Source organism: Pristiophorus japonicus, chromosome 30 (assembly GCF_044704955.1).
Source record: "Pristiophorus japonicus isolate sPriJap1 chromosome 30, sPriJap1.hap1, whole genome shotgun sequence".
In the NCBI taxonomy this organism is placed as follows: Eukaryota; Metazoa; Chordata; class Chondrichthyes; family Pristiophoridae; genus Pristiophorus; species Pristiophorus japonicus.
The window spans coordinates 11,797,290-11,815,823 of NC_092006.1; the positions used below are offsets into that span (position 1 = coordinate 11,797,290).

The following is an 18,534-nucleotide window of genomic DNA, read 5'->3' on the forward strand; positions in this document are numbered from 1 at the left end:
CGTTGCACCTCCCCCTTTTCTAGTCTGCCGCCATTCAGATAACCTGCCTTTGTGTTTTTGCCCCCAAAATGGATAACCTCACATTTATCCACATTATACTGCATCTGCCATGTATTTGCCCACTCAGCTAATCTGTTCAAGTCACCCTGCAGCCTCTTAGCATCCTCCTCACAGCTCACACCGCCACCCAGTTTAGTGTCATCTGCAAACTTGGAGATATTACACTCTATTCCTTCATCCAGATCATTAATGTATATTGTAAAGAGCTGGGGTCCCAGCACTGAGCCCTGCGGCACTCCACTAGTCACTGCCTGACATTCTGAAAAGGACCTGTTTATCCAGACTCTCTGCTTCCTGTCTGCCAACCAGTTCTCTATCCATGTCAGTACATTACCCCCAATACCATGCAATTTGATTTTGTACACCAATCTCTTGTGCGGGACCTTGTCAAAAGCCTTTTGAAAGTCCAAATACATCACATCCACTGGCTCCCCCTTGTCCACTCTACTAGTTACATCCTCAAAAAATTCCAGAAGATTCGTCAAGCATGATTTCCCTTTCATAAATCCATGCTGACTCGGTCCGATCCTGTCACTGCTTTCCAACTGGGCTGCTATTTCATCCTTAATGGATTCCAACATTTTCCCCACTACTGATGTCAGGCTAACCAGTCTATAATTACCCGCTTTCTCTCTCTCTCCCTCCTTTTTAAAAAAAAGTGGCATTACATTAGCTACCCTCCAGTCCATAGGAACTGACCCAGAGTCGATAGATTGTTGGAAAATGATCACCAATGCATCCACTATTTCTAGGGCCACTTCCTTAAGTACTCTGGGATGCAGACTATCAGGACCCAGGGGATTTATTGGCCTTTAATCCCATCAATTTCCCTAACAATTTCCCACCTAATCAGGATATCCTTCAGTTCCTCCTTCTCACTAGACCCACTGTCCCCTAGTACATCCGGAAGGTTATTTGTATCTTCCTTTGTGAAGACAGAACCGAAGTATTGGTTCAATTGGTCTGCCATTTCTTTGTTCCCCATTATAAATTCACCTGAGTTCGACTGCAAGGGACCTACGTTTGTCTTTACTAATCTTTTTCTCTTCACATATTTATAGAAGCTTTTGCAGTCAGTTTTTATGTTCCCTGCAAGCTTCCTCTTGTACTCTATTTTCCCCCTCCTAATTAAACCCTTGGTCCTCCTCTGTTGAATTCTAAATTTCTCCCAGTCCTCAGGTTTGCTGCTTTTTCTAGCCAATTTATATGCCTCTTCCTTGGTTTTAACACTATCCTTAATTTCCCCTTGTTAGCTATGGTTGAGCCACCTTCCCAGTTAAATTTTTACTCCAGACAGGGATGTACAATTGCTGAAGTTCATCCATGTGATCTTTAAATGTTTGCCATTGCTTATCCACCGTCAACTTTAACTATCCTTTGCCAGTCTATTCTAGCCAATTCACCCCTCATACCGTCGAAGTTACCTTTCCTTAAGTTCAGGACTCTAGTTTCTGAATTAACTTTGTCACTCTCCATCTTAATAAGGAATTCTATCATATTATGGACACTTTTCCCCAAAGGGCCTCGCACAACAAAATTGCTAATTAGTCCCTTCTCATTACACATCACTCAGTCTAGGATGGCCAGCTCCCTGGTTGGTTCCTCGACATATTGGTCTAGAAAACCATCCCTAATGCACTCCAGGAAATCATCTTCCACCACATTGCTACCAGTTAGGTTAGCCCAATCCATATGTAGATTAAAGTCACCCATGATTACTGCTGTACCTTTATTGCACACATCCCTTATTTCTTGTTTGATGCTGTCCCCAACCTCACTACTACTATTTGATGGTCTATGCACAACTCCCACTAGCGTTTTCTGCCCTTTGGAATTCTGCAGTTCCACCCATACCGATTCCACATCATCCAGGCTAATGTCCTTCCTTACAATTGCATTGATTTCCTCTTTAACCAGCAACACCACCCCACTTCCTTTTCCTTTCTGTCTATCCTTCCTAAATGCTGAATACCTCTGGATGTTGAGTTCCCAGCCTTGGTCACCCTGGAGCCATGTCTCCATGATGCCAATCACATCGTATCCGTTAACTGCTATCTACGCAGTTAATTCATCCACTTTATTCCGAATACTCCTCGCATTGAGGCACAGAGCCTTCAGGCTTGTCTTTTTGACACATTTCGCCCCTTTTGAATCTTGTTGTAATGTGGCCCTTTTTGCTTTTTGCCTTGGGTTTCTCTGCCCTCCACTTTTACTATTCTCCTTTCTATCTTTTGCTTCTGCCTCCCTTCTATTTCCCTCTGTCTCCCTGCATAGGTTCCCGTCTCCCTGCATAGGTTCCCATCCTCCTGCCATATTGGTTTAACTCCTCCCCAACAGCACTAGCAAACACTCTCCCTAGGACATTGGTTCCGATCCTGCCCAAGTGCAGACCATCCGGTTTGAAACAAAAAATTTTGCTTTGGCGAAAGAGCAGAGGGCAGTGGGACTAATAGGATAGCTCTGTCAGTGAGCTGGCACAGGCAGACCTCCTTCTGTCCCGTATGATTCAGTCCACTTAACATCCCTCCGATATCCTGCCCACATGATCTATGCATCAAGCTGAGCAATGAGCGTCTGCTGGCAAATTGCCTGAAAGCATCATGATTGAGCCCGACCCTGCTTCACATGACCTCATTCTCCAGCAAGGGGGTCGGTGGTTGCCGATCCAACCTATTTGTTCCCGAGGTTTTCCAGCGCTCTGGTAATCATTCCCAATGTGCTTCACACGTCACTTGTGGAGAGGGGTGCTGACTGTTGTGACTTTAAAATAGAAAATTCCTCGCTGTGTAAAGAAGTTTTTATTAATTCATTCTGAGGGATGTGGGCGCCACTGGCAAGGCTGGCATTTATTGCCCGTCCCTAATTGTTCCTTGGGAAGGTGGTGGTGAGCCGCCTTCTTGAACCGCTGCAGTCCGTGTGGTGAAGGTGCTCCCACAGCGCAGTTCGGGAGGGAGTTCCAGGATTGTGACCCAGCAACGATGAAGGAACGGATGATATATATCCGAGGTGGGGTGGTATGTGACTCAATAACAACTTGTACTTATATAGCGCCTTTAATGTAGTGAAACATCTCAAGGCGCTTCACAGGAGTATTATGAGATGAAAAAATTTGACACCAAGCCGCATAAGTAGAAATTAGCGCAGTTGACCAAAAGCTTGGTCAAAGAGGCAGCTTTTAAGGAGTGTCTTGAAGGAGGAAAGAGAGGTTTAGGCAGGGAGTTCCAGAGCTTGGAGCCCAGGCAACAGTAGGCACGGCTACTGATGGTTGAGCGATTATAATCAGAGATGCTCGGAAGGGGAACATGGAGGTGGTGGTGTTCCCATGCGCCTGCTGCCCTTGTCCTTCTCGGTGGTAGAGGTCGCAGGTTTGGGAGGTGCTGCCGAAGAAGCCTTGGCAAGTTGCTGCAGTGCATCTAGTAAATGGTACACTGGTGGTGGAGGGAGGCAGTCTAAGGATAAGGGGTAAGCCATTTAGGACCGAGATGAGGAGAAACTTCTTCACCCAGAGAGTGGTGAACCTGTGGAATTCTCTACCGCAGAAAGTTGTTGAGGCCAATTCACTAAATATATTCAAAAAGGAGTTAGATGTAGTCCTTACTACTAGGGAGGATCAAGGGGTATGGCGAGAAAGCAGGAATGGGGTACTGAAGTTGCATGATCAGCCATGAACTCATTGAATGGTGGTGCAGGCTCGAATGGCATACTCCTGCACCTATTTTTTATGTTTCTATGTTTTGATTGAACAGAGGTAGCGGATTCTACTGGCTGCAGAGTTCAATGAATTGCTGTTTCTTTTCATTTGCATTGTGCTATCGGCTTGACACAAGTGAAGTTGTAACGCTGTGGTCTCTGGAGTGGAGGAAGTGGGTTTATCGCTCTTGGTTGTGTGGTCAACACTTCTGCTGTGTGGTTGGGTGGTTAACTATACACTTGACTGCTACTTAGATTGTTTAATTGATGCCTCTGCTGAGTGAACTGAACAAAAAACCCACGACCTAAAGAATAGATGGTGGGTGGAGAAAGCACAACAGATTCAGCAGCCGGCCGACAGCTATGATGTGCGAGGATTCCTCACCGCAGTCAAGGCCCAAGCACCCAAGGCCCCACACCACTGCTGGCCAAGAACGGGGAGACACTCATCAAGGACACCGAGGCAGTCAGGACCCGCTGGAAGGAGCACTTCGAAGATCGCCTTAACTGAGACACTGCCTTTGACTCAAGTGTCCTCGACTCCATCCCGCAGCATGCTACCCGCCACCATCTCAGCAAATCCCCAGCCCTGCACGAGGCCACCCGCCAGTTCAAGAACAAGGCAACGAGAGCGGATGGAATCCCCGCTGAGGCCGTAAAGTATGGCGGAGAGGCACTATTGACACGAATGCATGACCTCATCTCTCTCATCTGGAAGGAGGAGAGCATGCCGGAGATGCAGTGATCGTGACCATCTTTTTTTAAAAAGGGACAAGTCCGACTGCGGCAACTACAGAGGAATCTCCCTGTTATTATCCACTGGGAAAGTTGTCGCTAGAATCCTCGACCGTTTTCTCCCTGTGGCTGAGGAGCTCCTCCCGGAGTCACAGTGCAGATTTCGTCCACTACAGGGTACAATGGACATGATCTTTACGGCGCGACAGCTTAAAGAAAAATGAAGGGAACAGCACCAACCCTTATACAAGGCCTTTGACACTGTCAACTGCGAGGAACTATTGAACGTCCTCTTCCGTATCAGCTGCCCCAAAAGTTTGTCACCATACTCCGCCTGCTCCATGACATGCCAGCCATGATCCTGACCAACGGATCCATCACAGACCCATTCCACGTCTGGACTGGGGTCAAACAGGGCTGCGTCATCTCGCAACCCTCTTCCTGATCTTCCTCGCTGCAATGTTCCATCTCACGCTCAACAAGCTCCCCACTGGAGTGTAACTAAACTAAAGAACTAGTGGGAACCATTCGACCTTCGTCGATTCCAGGCCAGATCCAAGACCGTCCCAACCTCTGTCGTCGAACTACAGTACGCGGACAACGCCTGCATCTGCACACATACAGAGGCTGCACTCCAAGTCATAGTCAACATCTTCACTGAGGCGTACGAAAGCATGGGCCTTACACTAAACATCCGTCAGACAAAGGTCCTCCACCAACCTGACCCCGCCACACAGCACTGCCCTCCAGTCATCAAGATCCACAGCGCAGCCCTGGACAACGTGAACCACTTTCCATACCTTGGGAGCCTATTATCAGCAAGGGCAGACATCAATGACGAGGTTCAACACCGCCTCCAGTGCGCCAGCGCAGCCTTCGGCCGCCTGAGGAAGAGTGTGTTCGAAGATCGGGCCCTCAAATCTGGCACCAAGCTCATGGTCTACAGGGCTGTAATGATCCTGTATGGCTCAGAGACGTGGACCATATACAGTAGACATCTCAAATTGCTGGAGAAATACCACCGACGATGTCTCCACAAGATTCTGCAAATCCTCTGGGAGGACAGACGCACCAACGTTAGCGTCCTTGACCAGGCCAACATCCCCAGCATTGAAGCACTGACCACACTCGACCAGCTCCGCTGGGCGGGCCACATTGTCCGCATGCCCCAGACACGAGACTCCCAAAGCAAGCGCTCTACTCGGAACTCCTTCACGGCAAACGAGCCAAAGGTGGGCAGAGGAAACGTTACAAGGGACACCCTCAAAGCCTCCCTGATAAAATGCAACATCCCCACCGACACCTGGGAGTCCCTGGCCAAAGACCAGTCCGCCCTAAGTGGAGGAAGAGCATCTGGGAGGGCGCTGAGCACCTCGAGTCTTGTCGTCGAGAGCAAGCAGAAACCAAGCGCAGGCAGCGGAAGGAGCATGCGGCAAACCTGTCCCACCCTCCCCTTCCCTCAACCATTGTCCCACCTGTGACAGGGACTGTAGCTCTCGTATTGGTCTGTTCAGCCACATGAGAGCTCGCTTTTCGAGTGGAAGCAAGTCTTCCTCGATTCTGAGGGACTGCCTAAGATGGTTAATTGATGCCTCTGCTGAGTGGAAGCCAGCTGTATTTTAATCAGGCGGCTTGTAGTTTTATTCCTGGTTTTTTATGATCAGTACAAAGAAGAAAGAGAGACTGGCATTTCTATAGCGCCTTTCACGACCACCAGACGTCCCAAAGCGCTTTACAGCCAATGAAGTACTTTTTGTAATGTAGTCGCTGTAGTAATGTGGGAAACGCGGCAGCCAATTAGTGCACAGCAAGCTCCCACAAGCAGCAATGTGATAGTGACCCAGATCATCTGCTTTAGTGATGTTGTTTGAGGGATAGATATTGGCCCCAGGACACCGGGGAGAGCTCCCCTGCAGGATCTCATTTGGCTGAGTGGTATCTTGCTCGTTGTGCAAAGAAGTTATGGTAAACTTTTATAAATCACTGGTTAGGCCTCAGCTGGGGTATAGTGTCCAATTCTGGGCGCCACGCTTTAGGAAGGGATGTCAAGGTGTTGGGAGAGGGTGCACAGGAGATTTACCAGAATGGTTCCAGTGATGAGATGCTCGGATTGTTCTCGGCGCAGAGGAGGGTAAGGGGAGATTTATTAGAGGGGCTCAAAATCTGGGTTTTGATAGAGTAAATTATCATCATCGGAATCGAGGAAGACTTGCTTCCACTCTTAACATGAGTCCTTAGGTGGCTGAACAGTCCAATACGAGAGCCACAGTCCCTGTCACAGGTGGGACAGATAGTGGTTGAGGGAAAGGGTGGGTGGGACTGGTTTGCTGCACGCTCTTTCGTCTAAGTTCCCGGGCAACTATGGCGGTGCGGCGTTCCGGTCTGTCACTGTTGGGGTTGTCCACGCGGGTCCTGATGTTCCAGGTCCCAAACTTCATGTTAGAGGAGTGGAAGATGCCTGTGCGTGAGTTCTTTTAACGTGGGGTGGTTGTAACACACCAGCTACCACACGGGCTTAGCTGAGCACGGTCTTGGTCCAGTGGCAAGGGGGTCCAAGACGACTGGAGACCAGGCACTGCTGTATGGGCCAATAAGGAGGGACTGTCTTTACAAAGCAAGTTGTTATGCTATGGAATGCGCTGCCTGAAAGGTGGAAATGGGTTTGATAGTAACTTTCAAAAGGGAATCGGATGAATACTGACAAAGGAAACTTTTGCAGGGCTGTGGGGAAAGAGAAGGGGGGAGTGGGACTAATTGGAACGCTTTTTCACAGAGCCGGCACAGGCTCGATGGGCCGAATGGCCTCCCGTGTTGTACAGTTTGGTGATTATTGTACCACACTTGCGTTGTGCAGGGTGAGCTGAGCCAAGAGGAGCTGTACGTTGCCGTGGAGATGCTGTCCGCCGTGGCGTTGATCGATCGAGCCCTGGAAGCGGGAGACGTCGGTGCCTTCTGGAGGAACCTGCTCAGCGCGGCTGCGGGACTGACGGATGTAAAGGACGAGAGTGTGCAGCGGTAAGCACCGCGGCCGCCTGCTGAGTCAGGCCTGTGTACTCCGAGACCGGTTAGCCCATAGAATCCTAGGCATTTACAGCGCGGAAGGAGGCCATTTTGGCCCATCGTGTCCGCGCCGGCCGACAAACAGCCCCCCAGCCTATTCCCGCTCTCGGTCTGTAGCCCTGTAGGTTACGGCACTTCAAGTGCACATCCAGGTACTTTTTAAACGCGGTGAGGGTTTCTGCCTCTACCACCCTTTCAGGCAGTGAGTTCCACCCCAGACCCCCACCACCCTCTGGGTGAAGACATTTCCCCTCAAATCCCCTCTAAACCGCTCCCCAATTACTTTAAATCTATGGCCCCTGGTTGTTGACCTCTCTGCTGAGGGAAACGGGTCAGTCCTATCCACTCTATCCAGGCCCCTCATAATTTTATACACTTCCATCAGGTCTCCCCTCAGCCTCTGTTCCAAAGAAAACAAACCCAGCCTATCCAATCTTTCCCCATAAGCTAAAATTCTCCAGTCCAGGCAACATCCTGATAAATTTCCTCTGTACCCTCTTGAGTGCAATAACATCCTTCCTGTAATGTGGTGACCAGAATTGTACACAGCACCCTAGCTGTGACCTAACTAGTGTTTTATGCAGTTCAAGCATGACCTCCCTGCTCTTGTATTCTATGCCTCGGCTAATATGGGAGGAGATTTACCCACTGCCGAACAAGATGTGAGCATTAAAGACATAATCATAGCCTGATGCTTGGAATGGCTACAGCTTATATTCCTATCACCAAAGTTATGCCGGGGAGGTTAGACAGTCCTGTGCACAGTTCTGGTCTCCATTTTACAAAAAGAATATCGAGGCACTGGAGAAGGTGCAAGAAAGAATCACAAAGGATGATGCCAAATCTGAGCGGTCATAACTATCAGGAAAGACTTACCAGGCCGGGGCTCTTGTCTCTTGAGAAGAGAAGACCGAGGAGTGATCTGATGGCAGTCTTTAAGATTTTGGAATGGTTCGATAAGAGAGACGTAGAGAAGATGTGGGGGAGACTAGTACTAGGGGGCCATCAATATAAAATAGTCACTAATAAATCCAATGGGGAATTCAGGAGAAATCTCTTTACCCAGAGAGTGGTGAGAATGGGGAACTTGCTACCACAGGGAGTGGTTGAGGCGAATAACATAGAGGGAAGAACTCAACCTATCCTCAAGTCAATCCCCTCCTCTCCGGAATCAACCGAGAGAACCTTCTCTATACAGCCTCCAATGCAAGTATATTAGGAAGGCAAATGGAATGTTGGCCTTTATTGCAAGGGGGATGGAGTATAAAAGCAGAGAAGTCCCGCTACAACTGTACAGGGTATTGGTGAGAGCACACCTGCGCACAGTTCTGGTCTCCTTATTTAAGGAGCGATATACTTGCATTGGAGGCAGTTCAGAGAAGGTTCACGAGGTTGATTCCTGGGATAAAGGGGTTGATTTATGAAGAAAGATTGAGCAGGTTGGGTCTATACGCATTGGAGTTTAGAAGAATGAGAGGTGATCTTATTGAAATGTATAAGATTATGAGGTGGCTCGATAAGGTAGCTGCTGAGAGGATGTTTCCCCTCGTGGGGGAATCTAGAACTAGGGGGGCATAGTTTCAGAATAAGGGGCCGCCCATTTAAAACTGAGATGAGGAGGAATTTTTACTCTGAGGGTGGTGAATCTGTGAAATTCTCTGCTCCAGAGAGCTATGGAGGCTGGGTCATTGAATATATTTCAGGTGGAGATAGACAGATTTTTGAACGATAAGGGAGTCCAGGGTTATGGGGAGCGGGCGGGGAAGTGGAGCGGAGCCCATGATCAAATCAGCCATGATCGTATTGAATGGCGGAGCAGGCTCGAGGGGCCGAATGGCCGACTCCTCTTATTTCTTATGTTCTGTTGTAGCTCCTCTGCTCTGCAGTGGGGGGAGGGGAGGGATGTGTTTAGTCACGATGTTCTGGCCATCATGGGAGTGGGGCAGGTTTGATGGGCCAACTGACCTTTTCCTGCCCGCCGTTTTAGTTTGTCAGTCGGGGGCTTACAACGGGCTTGTTTGGACTTGTGACCTTTCAGCGACCTCTCATTCGCAGGTACTTTGATGAACTGACGAGACTGAAGGAGCAGGCCCTGGGGAACGCAGAGGCGATGCTGTCCTGGAACAATCTGCAAATGTGTGTGCACGACGTGAACTCTGCCGTGGGCGAGGAGCACGACAGTGAGTGCTGACGCTGTAGCCCTTCTTCAAACTGCGGTGGAACTTGTCCACGTGGGGCCCACCGTTCGGTATCTGACTGAGTCACTTGGAGAACTGGGCATCGCGATTGGCTTTAAGTGCTTTCCTTCTGAAAGTTTTCACACACAATTCACAGCACGGAAGCAGGCCACTCGGTCCAATTGGTCGGTGCCGGTGTTAATGCTCCACAGGAGCCTCCTCCCGCTGCTCTTCATCTCGCCCTATCCCCATTTCTTTCTATTCTTTTCTCCCTCGTATGTTTATCTAGCTTCCCCTTAAATGCATGCGAAGGAGCGGCGAGAGACTGTGGAGGGACGTGATCGGGGCCCAGGAGAGGTGTGAGCTCGGGCCCTGGGGCAGCACGGGCCAGCCCACACTGCGATATGTGTGCACACTGGGTCCGTGCAGCAGAGCTGGTCTCCAGTCGTCTTGGGTAATCCTTGCCACTGGACCAAGTCCTCTGTCAAGCCCGTGTGGTGGCTGGTGTGTTTAATTAAAAAAAAATCCACGAACAGGCATCTTCCACCCTTGGACTTTCAAAAGGCTTTTGACAGGGTCCCAAGCAAGAGATTGGTGTGCAAAATTAAGGCATATGGGATTGGGGATAATGTATTGACGTGGATAGAGAACTGGTTGGCAGACAGGAAGCAGAGAGTCGGGATAAACGGGTCCTTTTCAGAATGGCAGGCAGTGACTAGTGGGGTACCGCAAGGTTCAGTGCTGGGACCCCAGCTATTTACAACATATATTAATGATTTAGACGAAGGAATTGAAATAATATCTCCAAGTTTGCAGATGACACTAAGCTAGGTGGCAGTGTGAGCTGTGAGGAGGATGCTAAGAGACTGCAGGGTGACTTGGACAGGTTAGGTGAGTGGGCAGATGCAGTATAATGCGGATAAATGTGAGGTTATCCACTTTGGTTGCAAAAACAGGAAGGCAGATTATTATCTGAATGGTGATAGATTAGTAAAAGGGGAGGTGCAACGAGACCTGGGTGTTATGGTACATCAGTCATTGAAAGTTGGCATGCAGATACAGCAGGCAGTTAAGAAAGCAAATGGCATGTTGGCCTTCATCGTGACAGGATTTGAGTATAGGAGCAAGGAGGTCTTGCTGCAATTGTACAAGGCCTTGGTGAGACCACACCTTGAGTATTGTGTACGGTTTTGGTCTCCTAATCTGAGGAAGGACATTCTTGCTATTGAGGGAGTGCAGCGAAGGTTCACCAGACTGATTCCCGGGATGGCAAGACTGACATATGAAGAAAGACTGGATCGACTAGGCCTGTATTCACTGAAGTTTAGAAGGATGAGAGGGGATCTCATAGAAACATATAAAATTCTGATGGGATTGGACAAGTTAGATGCAGGAAGAATGTTCCCAATGTTGGGGAAGTCGAGAACCAGGGGTCACAGTCTAAGGGTAAGGGGTAACCAATTTAGGACCGAGATGAGGAGAAACTTCTTCACCCAGAGAATTGTGAACCTGTGGAATTCTCTACCACAGAAAGTTGTTGAGTCCAGATATATTGAAAAGGGAGTTAGATGCGGCCCTTGTGGCTAAAGGGATCAAGGGGTATGGAGAGAAAGCAGGAATGGAGTACTGAACTTGCATGATCAGCCATGATCATATTGAATGGTGGTGCAGGCTCGAAGGGCTGAATGGCCTACTCCTGCACCTATTTTCTATGTTTCAGGATGTAGTTCCAGTCCTTCATTGAAACACCTGTGAACTCATCCTTTTTTGGCGTGGAAGCAAATCATCCTCGTTTCGAGGGACCGCCTATGATGATGATGATATGCATGTATGCTATTCGCCTGGAATGCAAATAATATTCCGGAGCTATGGGGGAAAGTGCAGGAGGGAGTGGGATTCATTGGATAGCTCTTTCAGAGAGCTGGCACAGGCACGATGGTTCCTGTGCTGAGAGATTCTATAAAACTTACAGAACTTTCTGAGGAGGCTAACAGGTGGGAGAAATTCAGTGGGTGTAGTTTACACTGTAAATGGAGCAACATGCCTCATACTAGCAGCACACCCAACCTTTTGTGCTTCTTGTGAATTGCCACTTGATTCATCAGCTCTACTCCTGGCCTGCAGAATATTCAAATCAGGCATGTTCAAGAGGCTAGAATTAGAGCAGTGCTGATATTACATAGGGTATATAGCACAGAAACAGGCTATCTGGCCCACCCAGTCTATGCCGACATTTATGCTTCACTGGAGTCTCCTCCCATTCTTCCTCATCTAAATCTATCAGCATCTCCCTCTATTCCCTTCTTCCTCATAAGCCTGTCTAGCCTCCCCTTAAATGTGTCTGGACTATTCGTTTCAACCACTCCCTGTGGTAACGGGTTCCACATTCTCACCACTCTGGGTAAAGACGTTTCTCCTGATTTCCTTATTGGATTTATTAGTGACTATCTTGTATTGCCGGCCCCTAGTTTTGGTCTCCTCCACATGTGGAAACATCTTCCCTGCGTCTGTCTGCCCTATCATTAGAAACATAGAAAATAGGTGCAGGAGTAGGCCATTTGGCCCTTCGAGCCTGCACCACCATTCAATAAAATCATGGCTGATCATTCACCTCAGTACACCTTTCCTGCTTTCTCTCCATACCCCATGATCCCTTTAGCCGTAAGGGCCACATCTAACTCCCTCTTGAATATATCCAGTGAACTCTGCGGTAGGGAATTCCACAGGTTAACAACTCTCTGAGTGAAGAAGTTTCTCCTCATCTCAGACCTAAATGGCTTAACCCTTATCCTTAGACTGTGTCCCCTGGTTCTGGACTTCCCCAACATTGGGAATATTCTTCCAGCATCTGTCCAGTCCCGTCAGAATTTTATGTGTTTCTATGAGATCCCCTCTCATCCTTCTAAACTCCAGTGAATACAGGTCCAGTCGATCCAGTCTCTCCTCATAAGTCAGTCCTGCCATCCCGGGAATCAGTCTGGTGAACCTTCGCTGCACTCCCTCAATAGCAAGAACGTCCTTCCTCAGATTAGGAGACCAAAACTGAACGCAATATTCCAGGTGAGGCCTCACCAAGGCCCTGTACAACTGCAGTAAGACCTCCCTGCTCCTATACTCAAATCCCCTAGCTATGAAGGCCAACAACATACCATTTGCCGTCTTCACCGCCTGCTGTATCTGCATGCCAACTTTCAATGACTGATGTACCATGACACCCAGGTCTCGTTGCACCTCCCCTTTTCCTAACCTGCCACCATTCTGATAATCAGCCCTCCTGTTTTTGCCACCAGAGTGGATAACCTCACATTTATCCACTGCATTTGCCCACTCACCTAACCTGTCCAAGTCACCCTGCAGCCTCTTAGCATCCTCCTCACAGCTCACACCGCCACCCAGTTTAGTGTCATCTGCAAACTTGGAGATATTACACTCAATTCCTTCATCTAAATCATTGATGTATATTGTAAAGAGCTGGGGTCCCAGCACTGAGCCCTGCAGCACCCCACTAGTCACAATCTGCCATTCTGAAAAGGACCTGTTTATAATTTTCCCTTCATAATTTTCAAGCCGTCTATAGGGTTACGCAAAAGACCTCCTATTGGCTCACTTAAGTTCCGTGTGTTGTTCCCGCAGAAATCGTTGCTATTGGTTTAATAAATGAAGCACTGGACCGGAATGATCCCGAGAGAACCATGGCCGCTCTCCTCATGCCGTCCGCAGGACTGGCCCACCTGGATTTCCCAGCAGCGAAGCGTTACCACGACGTGCTGGCAGCAGCAAAGCGACACAAGGCAAAGGTACGAGGCAGCTATGCAAAAGGCCGTAATCTCCTTTCCTGCCCCTGAGGATCGGTTGACAGTGCAGGTTTTCTCCCCTCCCCCCCATCCCTTTCCAGGTCACGCGGGATGAGGCAGCGGTACTCTGGTTGGAGGAAATTCAGGAGGGAATTTACAAATCCAATCAGGACAGTCAGATGGCCAGAAAAAGTGAGTCATTCAGTTAGTGGCTGCATGCAAACGGACTCCGTCGTGGCAATGTGTTCTTACAGTGTCAGCCGTGGCTGAGTGGGTAGTTCTCTCTCTCCTCGGAGTCGAAGGTCGTGGGTTCAAGTCCCACTCCAGAGACTTGAACCCATAATCCAGGTCGACACCCCCGGTGTGGTACTGAGGGAGCGCCGTGCTGTCGGAGGGGCAGTACTGAGGGAGTTCCGCGCTGTCGGAGGGGCAGTGCTGAGGGAGCGCCGCACTATCGGAGGGGCAGTACTGAGGGAGTTCCGCGCTGTCGGAGGGGCAGTACTGAGGGAGTTCCGTGCTGTCGGAGGGGCAGTACTGAGGGAGTTCCGTGCTGTCGGAGGGGCAGTACTGAGGGAGTTCCGTGCTGTCGGAGGGGCAGTACTGAGGGAGTTCCGTGCTGTCGGAGGGGCAGTACTGAGGGAGTTCCGCGCTGTCGGAGGGGCAGTGCTGAGGGGGTGCTGTCTTTCGGATGAGACATTAAACCGAGGCCCCGTCTGCCCCTTCAGGTGAATGTAAAAGATCCCGTGGCCACTTGGAAGAAGAGCCAGGGGAGTTCTCCCCGGTGTCCTGGGGCCAATATTTATCCCTCAACCAACATCCTTAAACAGATTATCTGGTCATTGTCTCATTGTTATTTGTGGGAGCTTGCTGTGCGCAAATTGGCTGCCGTGTTTCCTACATTACATCAGTGACCACACTCCAAAAAGTCCTTAATTGGCTGTGAAGCGCTTTGCGACGCCCTGAGGTTATGGAAGGCGCGATAGAAACGCTCGTCTTTGCTGCAGTATTCCCTGTGAAAGTGCACCATCCCTGGCGCCTTAGTAGGTGAATAGGTTTCCCGGTGTGGTACTGAGCCACGCAGACCAGGGAGCGTCTCGAGTTTGATGCCCGGCTCCGATGGTTGATCTCGGCCAAGCTGCTGTAGTTAATAGTAGCAGCGCCCCCGGGCGATGGGAGGGGGACAGTTGGGAGGGGGCTCCCGCCCCGATCAGTATCCCATGACCTCCGTTCTCGTGCGGACATCGGCTGAAGAGGGGCGGTCTGTGCCATTAAGGGGTTATGGGGAGCGGGCAGGGAAGTGGAGCTGAGTCCATGATCAGCTCAGCCATGATCTTATTAAATGGCAGAGTCGGCTGGAGGGGCCGAATGGCCTACTCCTGCTCCTATTTCTTACGGTCTTATGTCTCTGACTTCCTGGTGCCCAGGAAGTATTCGAGCCAGTCAGTAGAAGGCTGGAGGAAGTGGTCCAGTGATTTATTAGTTCTCTTCCGGTTGAGAGGCACTTGGCTCGTGCTGAGGTGGGGTTGGGGTATGTGGGATCAGGCCGGGACGATACAAGGGAGCTAAAATGTGCACGAGAGCATGTGTGGCTGCTTCACCTGTAGTTTCAAGTAACTGCTCGCTTTACAACCGATTTATCAGCACAACGGGTCTGTCTTCGCTTTGTTTTCAGTGTCCCTGGGGGTCGCGGCCATCAACCAGGCAGTCAAGGAGGGCACGGCCTCCCAAACCCTGCGGGTTCTGCGCTCTCCAGGCCTGGCTCTGTGCAGCGTTGTTCCGGAATGCGCCTCTGCCTACCAGGCTGAGCTGGCCACGTTGGCGCGAGTTAAAGTGGAGACAGGTAAGCCACTGCCTCTGAGGTGAGGGAAGACAGGAGGTCAAAAATTGGATACCGCTGTTTTTGAGGCGGTTTCACCGGCCGAGTGCTGGTTTTACCGCCGGGCGTTGGGTGCAGGCTCCAGCTGCCAAATTCAGTTTGTACGCCCAAAGATATGAGGGCAGCGCTTCAAAAAGTGGCATTGCACACCTGTCCTCAGGCGGGCCGACTGAATTTCGCATCGGGAAACATGCTCGCTGAAAAACGGGAAGAAAGAATAAAACCTCAAACTTCTCCGACCCACGAGCAAACTTCCTCACTGTTACAACTAACGAAAAGAAGATGAAATGAGTAAAGGAAGCAAAACCTTACCTTGATCTCTGGCCGAATACACGACGTCCCTTCCACTTTTCCCAAGAAGTACGGACGCCTAGTCGCGAGGCCTCCTCCGCACAAGCCAAATATCGCGGAAGCGGCACCAAGGGGGCGTTGCACGCCGGATGACATCACCACGTGGGTGGCGTTTGACGGCTTGGCGCCTCTGCCAAAGAGCCTACCGAATCTCTCCCGAGCAGTGGACGCCGCCTAACACCCACTGTAGGCCATAGCCGCCCGTTAGCTGCCCAGCACCGGTGCTAACAGCTGTCGTCATAAAGGGAATTTCCACCCCGCTGTTTCTTAAGGACACAGACAGGCTAAGTGAGTGGGCAAACATTTGGCAGATGGAGTATAATGTTGGGAAGTGTGAGGTCATGCACTTTGGCAGAAAAAAAATCAAAGAGCAAATTATTATTTAAATGGAGAAAGATTGCAAGGTGCCACAGTACAGCAGGACCTGGCGTTACTTGTGCATGAAACACAAAAGGATAGTATGCAGGTACAGCAAGTGATCAGGAAGGCCAATGGAATCTTGGCCTTTATTACAAGGGGGATGGAGTATAAAAGCAGGGAAGTCTTGCTACAGTTATACAGGGTATTGGTGAGGCCACACCTGGAGTACTGCGAGCAGTTTTGGTTTCCATATTTACGAAAGGATATACTTGCTTTGGAGGCTGTTCAGAGAAGGTTCACTCGGTTGATTCCGGAGATGAGGGGGTTGACTTATGAGGAAAGGTTGAGGAGGTTGGGCCTCTACTCAATTGGAATTCAGAAGAATGAGAGGTAATCTTATCGAAACATATAAGATTATGAGGGGGCTTGACAAGGTGGATGCAGAGAGGATGTTTCCACTGATAGGGAAGACTAGAACTAGGGGGCATGGTCTTAGAATAAGGGGCCGCCCATTTAAAACTGAGATGAGGAGAAATTTCTTCTCGGAGGGTTGTAAATCTGTGGAATTCGCTGCCTCAGAGAGCTGTGGAAACTGGGACATTGAATACTTTTAAGACAAAAGTAGACAGTTTCTTAAACAATAAGGGGTTATGGGGAGCAGGCATGGAAGTGGAGCTGAGTCCATGATCAGATCAGCCATGATGGTATTAAATGGCGGAGCAGGCTCGAGGGGCCATATGGCCGACTCCTGCTCCTATTTCTTATGTTCTAAAGCACACATGCGCGCAGGGTTATTGTAGCTTCTGCCTTGTGTGGCGCTGAGCCCTACAGACCGGGAAGGCCTGGCTTTGATTCTCATAACGGGTAGGCCGAAATCAGCCGGGGTTTTTCCTCCTCCAGCGACCCCGGCTAAAAAGGTGGCGGTTCGCTGACGGCAGGACTGCGGCCCGGCTGTGAATCCCCATGGGTCGAAATAGCCCGTTGGTCCCATCCTCCTCCACTCGTAAAAGAAGATTTTTGAATGACTTGTTGGAGGGTCACGAGATAACCCGTTGGTGGGGGATTAAGTGAAAATCAAATTCTGTTCCTTCAATATTGGTGCAATTCTAAAGAGGGTCTAGGAACAGAGAGACCTGGGGTTCACATACACAGATCTTTGAAGGTGGCAGGACAAGATGTTAAGGCTGTTTCTTTCAATAGAAGGTATACATTATCTTGGCTTTATAAAATGAGGCATAAGAGTACAAAAGCAAGGAAGTTATGCCAAACCTATATAAAACACTGGTGAGGCCCCAGCTGGAGTATTGCAGCCAATTCTGGTCACCACATTTTAGTCCTTGGAGAGGGTGCAGAGCAGATTTACTAGAATGGTTCCATGGATGTGGAGAAGCTGGAGGAGTTCTCCTTGGAGCAGAGAAGGTTCAGGGGAGATTTAATCGAGGGGTTCAAAATCACGAGGGGTTTTGAGGAGTAAATCAGGAGAGACTGTTCCCGGGGTCAGGAGGGTCGGTAACCAGAGGGACACAGATTGACGATAATCGGCGATGGAACCAGAGGGGGAGATGGGGAGAATGTGTTTTGACGCAGCGAGTTGTTGTGATCAGGAACGCGCTGCCTGAAAGGGCGGTGGGAGCAGATTCAATCGGGACTTTCAAACGGGGGAATTGGGTAAATACTGGAAGGGGGGGAAATGTGCCGGACTGTGGGGAAAGAGCAGGGGGGAGTGGGACTGATTGGATCGCTCTGTCACAGAGCCGGCACAGCACGGGCTCCGTGGGCCCAATGGGATCCTCCTGTGCGGTGAGATTCTAACATCTGGAGGGAATGGGAATTCTCTTCCTTTTTTTCTGTTCTCATTCTTTAGGGGACAACCGGAGCCCCTGGGTGAGACACAAGCTGAAGGATGGGTCACTGTACTACTTCAACCTGCAAGCCCTGGAGGGAAGCTGGGAGCGTCCCAAGGGATTTGTGCAGAGCTCCACCCAGCTTGGCCGGGATGAGATTCAGGTATGGTGCTGCTGGTCCTGCTGTGACCCACTAAGCGGCTCGGTCTCCAAAGGGTGATTGAGGAGGGTTTATCGCAATGCTTTAGCGCCTCCCGTTAGCGTCCCCCCACAAATGCGCGGTGTTGACATCGATTTGCGCCCGGGGGTGTTGTAACGTTATCACCCCGTTTAGCGCCCCCAAACACACAGTCTTCCCCTGCCCCCCCCCCCCCGCAGCAGCACCGGTCAAAAACACCGGCAGCTCCAGGAGGCACAGATCTGGCGGCTGGCCGTTACCGGGGCTATGATTAAAGGTGAGGGTGGCTGAGGTAAGCAGGGGTGAAAAAACTTACCTTGGGTTTCGCGGTGTTCTTCGTGGAGTCCTGGCCCCGGTCGCTTGACTTGAGTGTTGGGCTGATCGCGTGGCACCCCCGCTCCCTAACCGG

The 18,534-nt window shown here is 50.0% G+C and overlaps 1 protein-coding gene across 1 annotated transcript in view; it reads left to right on the plus strand.

The window, feature by feature from the left end:
- Positions 1-18,534, plus strand: part of iqgap3 (IQ motif containing GTPase activating protein 3) — a 153,352-nt gene that overhangs the window by 55,899 nt on the left and 78,919 nt on the right. Inside the window, exons 13-18 of the mRNA XM_070868690.1 lie at positions 7,340-7,500; positions 9,601-9,725; positions 13,356-13,519; positions 13,618-13,708; positions 15,189-15,356; positions 17,968-18,110. Coding sequence (XP_070724791.1) covers positions 7,340-7,500; positions 9,601-9,725; positions 13,356-13,519; positions 13,618-13,708; positions 15,189-15,356; positions 17,968-18,110 — 852 coding nt within the window. The remainder of the gene's footprint in view (positions 1-7,339; positions 7,501-9,600; positions 9,726-13,355; positions 13,520-13,617; positions 13,709-15,188; positions 15,357-17,967; positions 18,111-18,534) is intronic.